The sequence below is a fragment of the Rattus norvegicus genome, chromosome 9 (genome assembly GCF_021556685.1).
Source record: "Rattus norvegicus strain SHRSP/BbbUtx chromosome 9, alternate assembly SHRSP_T2T, whole genome shotgun sequence".
NCBI lineage: Eukaryota > Metazoa > Chordata > Mammalia > Rodentia > Muridae > Rattus > Rattus norvegicus.
The window spans coordinates 101,191,952-101,200,000 of NC_141542.1; the positions used below are offsets into that span (position 1 = coordinate 101,191,952).

Below are 8,049 nucleotides of genomic sequence, written 5' to 3' on the forward strand. Positions count from 1 at the left end.
AGGTGAAGGGAATTAAAAGTAACCAACAAGACATGTTCTTCAAGCCGGAAAGGAGTTCATAGTGGAATCTGGTCTAGAAACCTAGAGCTGGGGAGGTCAAAGGGCGGAACGGGACAGTGAAAGCAGACAGGTGCCCAGGAGGTGGGGGGATGCAGGAATGGCCTGTGATGGCGGCACCATGAAGTCCTGTGTTCTCCCCATGCCTGTCTGTGCTCCACGTGCATTCAGTGTCCAAGGAGACAAGAAGAGGGTGCTGGATCCCCTAGGGCTGGAGTTACAGATGGTTGTTAGCAGCTAAGTGGCTGGTAGGGAATCAAATCAAAATTCTTTCAGATTTATTTATTTTATAAATGTGAGTACACTGTAGCTGTCTTCAGACACACCAGAAGAGGGCATCAGATCTCATTACAGATGGTTGTGAGTCACCATGTGGTTGCTGGGATTTGAACTCAGGACCTCTGGAAGAGCAGTCGGTGCTCTTAACCACTGAGCCATCTCTCCAGCCCAGTGACCTGGAAGATATTAGAGCTCCTTCCAGCACTATCTCTAACACTAATATCTAAGGGAAACGTTCACTGGTGCCCAGATATTTACCTCACAGTGTAAAGTTATTGTTGATATTGGGAACATTTCCAATGGACATACCACAGGCACCTTTCAAAACACTAAGTTGAAGGTAGGCATGGTGGACCATGCCTGCTAACACTTGATAGACAGAGAAAGGACAGTCAAGCACTCAGGGCTACGTAGTGAATTCAAAGCTAGCCTGAACTATGTGAGATCCTGTCTCAACAAAACAAAATACCCAAAACTTAACATGGCTGCCAGAATTCCAGTCATTTTAAACTTCTACCAACACCTGTTTAATTACAGATCATCTTTAGATGGTGGAAGATTTCCCTGAGAAGTGAGTATCGGTCAGCAAAACCTGGAGAGACAAAGGAAACTCACGAAGACTTCCTAGATAACTCTCATCTTCAAGGTATCACGCCCCAGCGCGTGTGGCAGGGATGTATCACGCACGGTATACTTGTGCAATCCTAGAAATAATGGATTTGAGTTTTACTTTTGAGGACTGGAGAGGTGGCTTAGTGGTTAAGAATGTGTGCCCTCTTGCACAATTCTTTTCCCAGCACCCATGGGAGGAGGGGCTTACAACTGCTTGGAACTCCAGCTCCACGGAACCCAGTGCCCTCTCCTGGCCTCTGTGGGCAATTGCACACACTCACATACATGTAATTAAAACAAACAAAAAAGATTTTTAAAAGTAAAACTTTTCTGAGATAAGACTCTCTTAAATTCTAGTGTGGTATCATCTTTCTGGGGAGGCGTAAACAAATGTCTGTTTACCTCAGATAGGATAGCAATCACAGACCAAAGATGTGATTCCACCCAAGTACTGTGAGTGTCTTGGGGTTAGTCATGGGATGACTCAAAGGCGGCTGTGTCACTGAAAAGCCCAGCCTTGAGTGTCTGATGACTCACAAAGCCTGTGTCCCCATACAACTTACAGGCAGTTCCAATAGTCTCTGTTCATTTCTACCTTCCCTCAGAACCCTACAGAAAGGCTTCTCCCTCAGAGGGATGGGGTGGGGGGGAAGAGAGAGAGAGAAGACACAGAGAGAGACAGAGAGAGATTGAGAGACACAGAGAGAGAGAGAGAGAGAGAGAGAGAGAGAGAGAGAGAGACGAAGACACACACACAGAGACAGAGAGAGAGACGAAGACACACACACACACACACACACACACACACACACACAGGGGGGAGGGAGGAAGCTCATGGCTACACACACCTTGTCTTGGGTGTCATCCAGCCTGTTGGAGCCTCAGTGCTGCTAGCTGGCTCTGTGGCTGCTGTGATGGCTCAGTCCCTTTGTGAGTCAGTTTCCTTGTGCTGGGCTGGGGATAATCATGGTTACATTATTCGGTCATCTTGAGCCTTGCATGGCTTCCTCAGCATTATACATAATCAGCTCTTAATTAGTATTTGCTGTATTGTTGAGCAGACTGTGTTTGACTTGACTTCTTTTTTCGTCTCCCCTTGTTCTTCTCACTAAGGTCCCCTACAAGATTTCCTCAAGCACAGATCTTGGCAGAAGAGCTCAGCAAATCACTCTTGCTGCTGGGGTCTCTCAGCAGTACTTAGCGAGGTGGTTCTGTCCTTAGACCTTGTTCCGCTCCCTTACTGGCTCCTTAGTCTTCAAATCAAGATGATGGGACTGGGAGGTCAAACTTGGCTGCCTTTCTCCAGGCTGTAATTATGCCCTGGGGGTTCTGGTTCAATCTCTAGCTTTCTTTTGTTTTGTTTCTTTGTTGTTGTTGTTGTTTGTTGAGACAGGCTTTCTCTGTAGCTCTGGCTATCTTAGAACTTGACCGGACTAGCCTTGAGCTCAGAGATCCCCTCTTCTGTCTCCCACCCCTACCTCTCAGTGCTGGGACTAAAGGTGTGCTCCACCAGCAGCTGACTCAATCCCTAACCTTCAGTGGCATTCATTCTTAGGGCTGGAGAGATGGCTCAGTGGTGAGGAGCATGGACCACCCTTCCAGAGGACCCAAGTTCAGTTCCCAACACTCAGGTCAAATGGCTCTTAATTTCCTGTAAACTCCAATTACCAGAGATCCAATTTCTCCGTCTGGTGCGCGCGCGCGCGCACACACACACACACACACACACAAACACACACACACAAATAAAAATAGGAAATAAACATTTTAAAAACGGATCCTCACGGGGGCTGGGGATTTAGCTCAGTGGTAGAGCGCTTGCCTAGGAAGCGCAAGGCCCTGGGTTCGGTTCCCAGCTCCGAAAAAAAAAAAAAAAAAAAAAAAAACGGATCCTCACGAAAGGGTAAGTCTTAAGTAAGTATGTCTCATTTCAACTTCTCTAAATACCACTTGGGCAATTACATAACTGTGCCCATGATCAGTCCACAAGAGGACCTGCTCGACAGTGTATCCAAATAGAGCTTCCAGTAGAGGATTCACTGGGTAAACTTGCCTGCTACCAATCTTGATGACTTGAATTCCATCCTTGGCCCCCACATGGTAGAAAGAGGGAAGGGACTCCTATAGGTTGTCCTGTGACCTACGCATACCTTCTCTGGGGTGGGTTGGTGGGTGGGAGGGGGGTGACCTCAAGCCACAAATCCTGAAATTACCTTTTATCTTTCTGTCATTTTCTGAGTCTAGCCCATTCCTAAGTCTGCAATCTGCACGGCAGTAGGCAGGCTCCAAGATAACCTGTAAGGAGGATCCTTGAGTGATTCCCACCACCCTTGCTGATCACGTGACCAGTCAGATTCAGGGTACCCAATAGTATGTTTTTTGGTTCTTTTTTCGGAGCTGGAGACCGATCCCAGGGCCTTGAGCTTCTTAGGCAAGCGCTCTACCACTGAGCTAAATCCCCAACCCCCCCCCCCCTTTTTTTAAAGATTTATTCATCTATTCTATATAAGTACACTGTAGCTGTCTTCAGATACACCAGAAGAGGGCATCGGATCTCTTTACAGATGGTTGTGAGCCACCATGTGGTTGCTGGGAATTGAACTCAGGACCTCTGGAAGAACAGTCAGTGGTCTTAACCACTGAGCCGTCTCTCCAGCCCCTAGTATATCACTTTCAAGATTTAATTAGACATGACACTATCACTTCTCTCCTGGTGTTCCCTTCTTCCTCTGTCCCTTTCATCTGGCCCACTTGTAGAGCAGTCAGGTGCTATGGCTTCAGGACACTGGGAGGCAGGCCCGTCTGTGAGAAGGTAAAGGCTCCCCACAACAGCTACCTCCAGGGCTGCTTGCTTGTTTTTTGAGACAGGGTTTCTCTGTGTAGCCCTGGCTGTTCTGGAAGACAGGACTGTAGACCAGGCTGGCCTTGAACTCAGAGAAACACTTGCCTCTGCCTCCCAAGCGCTGAGACTAGAGGTGTGTGCCAACACTACCCAGCCAGGAGCTTTCTTGAAGGCAGATCTTCCAGCTCTTTCCAGTCCTTAGATGACATAGTGACACAGTCCCAACTCAACCTCAGGAGACCCTGGTTCAAAAATAAACAAACACAAAAGGGACATTTTTCTGGAATGTCTCCACTGGCTTGCGTATTATTCAGTCTGTGCTGACACGGCCTTATTAGCTCCCTCCAACCCTAGACAGAAAATCACAGCCTTTCTCTGGAATACTGCCTCCCACGCGCTCCGTGTTGAAGACAGCACTGTACATCCAGCTGTTTGTCTCTTGTCTATTTTATTGTGGTAGGAACTTTGTTGATGGGTCTTTGATACTACTTAGAACAATGGCTGGTCCACAGCAGCTCAATAAATAAATTCTTATGAATTATTTAAGAGAATTCTTCTCTTTATTATTTTTCTTTTTCTTTTTTTTCCCTTTTCTGTTTTTTTTTTTTTTTTTTTTTTTTTTTTTTTTTTTGGGCAGGGTTTCTGTATGTAGCCTTCGCTTCGCTGCCCTGAATCTAGCTGTGTAGACTAGGTTAGTTGTGAACTTGTAGAGAGCTTCCTGCCTCTGGCTCCTAAATGCATGGATTAAAGGTGTTTAAGAATGTGCCTGGCCTTATTATTTTTAGACATCGTTGTTTTGTTTTTTTTTTTAGTTATTTTATTTTTAATTATATATTTGTGTGTATGTCTGTGGATTTGTGCATGTGTGAGTACCAGTTCCACAAAGTCCAAAGTAGGCCGTCAGATCCCCTGTGGTTACAGTTATGGATGGTTGGTCGTGAGCTGCTGTGAAACCTGTTGGAATATATTAACTTAGCTTACTAGGAATGTCCTCAGATGTTTTCTGAGGTGTAGCAGAGTTTCCTTGCCCTTCTACCACCCCACCTGCCTGACACTCCTCTCAGTGTCTTTGAAAAAGGCCTCGATCCATAGCTTCCTTTGTCCTGTTACTTTAAAACCTTAATGAAAATGTTAGGTTAAAACACAGGAATTTGAGGGGTTGCAGAGAAGGCTCCGGTTAAAAGCACTGGCTACTCTTCCAGAGGACCCAGGTTCAATTTTCAGCACACACAAGGCAGCCCACAACCTTATTAACTCCAGTTTTAGGGGATCCATTGCCCTCTTCTGTCTTCCATAGGTACTGCATATACTTGGTCCAGACATATATATGTAGGCAAAATATCCATGCACATAAAATATAATAAAATTTAAAAATTTAAAAAGAAAAGAACGTGGAGTGACCTGACCTTGACCTCCCTTAGTATGTTCACTTATATTTGGCTCCAGAATAAACTCTGATCTCCTTTGAGGATGGCATCATGGTTTTACATTAACAGGTGTTTCAAAGGGGATCTTAATGACTCTGTCCCTGAATCCTGAGAAAAATCGAGAAAGGCGTGTGTTCCTGGAAAAATCTTGGTTTTCATTGCAGTTTAGTCTAATTGGTAAAGAATTTCAAAAACGGACTTTGAAGGAAACTCAAGGAAAATTAGAGGTTAAGAGAAAAAACCCAGGGCAGGTGAGCCAGGTGAAGGCAGATGGAGAAAGTGGGGTTTAAGTTAGGATCCAAGAACGCATATAACTGGGACTAAGGAGATGGCTTCCCTTTTGGAGAACCTGGGTTTGATTTCCAGCACCTACAAGGCCATGCCTACATGCCTAACCACTTAACTCCAGTTACAGGGGATCTGGCGCCCTCTTCTGGCTTCTTTGGGCACTGCATGCAATACATACATGAGTAAAAATTTAAAGGAGGGAGGGAGGGAGGGGGGAGAGAGGGGGGAGAGAGGGGGGGGGAGAGAGAGAGAGAGAGAGAGAGAGAGAGAGAGAGAGAGAGAGAGAGAGAGAGAGAGAGAGAGAGAGAGAGCACTAGCTTGGTAGCATATGTCTTTAGTTTCAACATTCAGGAGGCATAAGCAGGTGGATCTTCACAGCATGGGCTGCAAGGCCAGTTCTAGGTCAGCCAAGGCATCACAGAGAAACCCTCATCTTGAAAAAGAAAGAAGTTGGGGAGAAAAGGGAGGAGGAGGAGGAGGGGTGGAGCAGGCAGGCAGCTTCAGCAGCATCGGTCTTGCAAGCAGCTGTGAAGCTGAAGGTGGGAATGAGAGGAAGCAGTGTCAACATGCACGTTGTCCCAAGAAGAGACAAAAAGGAGAAAAGGAAAAAAGTATGCCTCTGGGTTAGAACTCAGAAACATGGGGGCGCTTAGCAATGGTTTGTAAGTAAGCAACCACTTTGAAGGAGAGGCCCCTGGCTGTATATTGTCTCACTAGGCTGCATTCCTCCCATCTCCTTAGCATGGTTTTAGCTTTGAGGGCTGGCATCTTCTGGACTGGTGATTGACAGGATCAGTTGGATTAAATCTTAAGGGAGGGGACAATGGTATGTGGTGACCTAATCATTGAGGGGATCAGAACTCAGATTCTCGTTTTTGGCTGAGAGGAAACAGCCTTCCCTTAGTGGAACTCAACACACGCCTGAGATATCTTACCGTAAACGTTCAAGATGATCAAGAGGGAGGGGTCCAACTGGCCTCTGCACCCCAACCCTGCTGGTGCTCGTTCAGATACCTAACTTTGGGCACATGGATGGCTCTAGTTGCTTGTGGCTACCAGAGTCCAGGTTTTGACTCTAAAACCTCCTGTTACACAAAAGGAAAAATTTCACCCTGTGTCCACGTCTGAACAGGTGTCCCTAGGTTTTCGGCCTTTAAAAAGATTATTTGTGTTCGTGTGTGTGTGTGTGTGTGTGCTTGGAAGGTGTGTGCGCTCACTTAAATGATGTACATTTTATAATTGTAACTTTTCATAGGCATCAAGTGGCAGATTCTCCCTGAAAGTTTACCCAAGGACACAGTTTTGCCTTATGGGTCAGGTTTCCAAAACCAGCGTGGGCTGGATTGACTCTCCTATCTTGAGATCAGCATGTATAGGGCAAACTGTGGACCACAGGCGGTTCAAGTTTAATAGTTGTCAAAGGAGGCGACTACCCCGCTGTTCAGAGGGGAGCACATGCAGCCAGATGTAGGCGGGTCCTGCACGCGAGGCACATTGTTTGGAGAGGGCTGGGTGTGTAACGCCAAGGAGAGAGTTATTAGAGTAGAGTAGGTTAATTATGGTGGTGTTTGCTGTTAATCCCAGCACTTGGAAGGCCAAGGCAACAGATGTGTGTGAGGTTGAGGCCAGCCTGATCTACATAGTGAGTTCAAGGGCAGCCAGGGCTACACCGAGACCCTGTCACAAAAAAACCCCAATCCAACCCAACCCAAAGCAAAATGCATTTCCATTCCTTGATTATTGAGGGATCTAAGGAGTGAAGAGGGATCTTGTTTTTTTTCTTAATTTTTTTTTATCATACTTTGTGTGGGGTATGCTTGTATGCATGTGTGTTGTGTGTGTGTGTGTGTGCGTTGTATATGTGTGCTTGTATACTTCTTTATGTGTATGCATGTGTGTTGTGTGTGTGTGTGTTGTATATGTGTGCTTGGATACCTGTGTGTTTGTGTGAGTGTATGTGTGTATATGCTTGCATACCTCTGTGTGTGTGTGGTGTGTGTGTGTGTGGTATGTGTGTATATGTGTATGTGTGTGGTGTGTGTGTGTGTGGTGTGTGTGTGTGGTGTGTGTGTGTGTGGTGTGTGTGTGTGTGGTGTGTGTGTGTGTGTGGTGTGTGTGTGTGTATGTGTATGTATGTGGTGTGTGTGTGTGTGGTGTGTGTGTGTGGTATGTGTGTATATGTGTATGTGTGCTGTGTGTGTGTGGGGTGTGTGTGTGTGTGGTATGTGTGTATATGTGTATGTGTGTGGTGTGTGTGTGTGTGGTGTGTGTGTGTGTGGTGTGTGTGTGTGTGGTGTGTGTGTGTGGTGTGTGTGTGTGGTGTGTGTGTGTATATGTGTATGTATGTGGTGTGTGTGTGTGGTGTGTGTGTGTGTGGTATGTGTGTATATGTGTATGTGTGGTGTGTGTGTGTGGGGGGTGTGTGTGTGTGTGTGGTATGTGTGTATATGTGTATGTGTGTGGTGTGTGTGTGGTGTGTGTGTGTGGTGTGTGTGTGTGGTGTGTGTGTGGTGTGTGTGTGGTGTGTGTGTGTGTGTGGTGTGT

General features: G+C 46.2%; 1 protein-coding gene across 2 annotated transcripts in view; it reads left to right on the forward strand.

The window, feature by feature from the left end:
* Window positions 1-8,049, forward strand: part of Fbxo36 (F-box protein 36) — a 65,363-nt gene that overhangs the window by 40,264 nt on the left and 17,050 nt on the right. For both annotated transcript variants that reach the window (NM_001108804.1, XM_087566814.1), the window contains exon 2: window positions 874-982. In NM_001108804.1, the coding sequence (NP_001102274.1) occupies window positions 874-982 (109 nt within the window). The remainder of the gene's footprint in view (window positions 1-873; window positions 983-8,049) is intronic.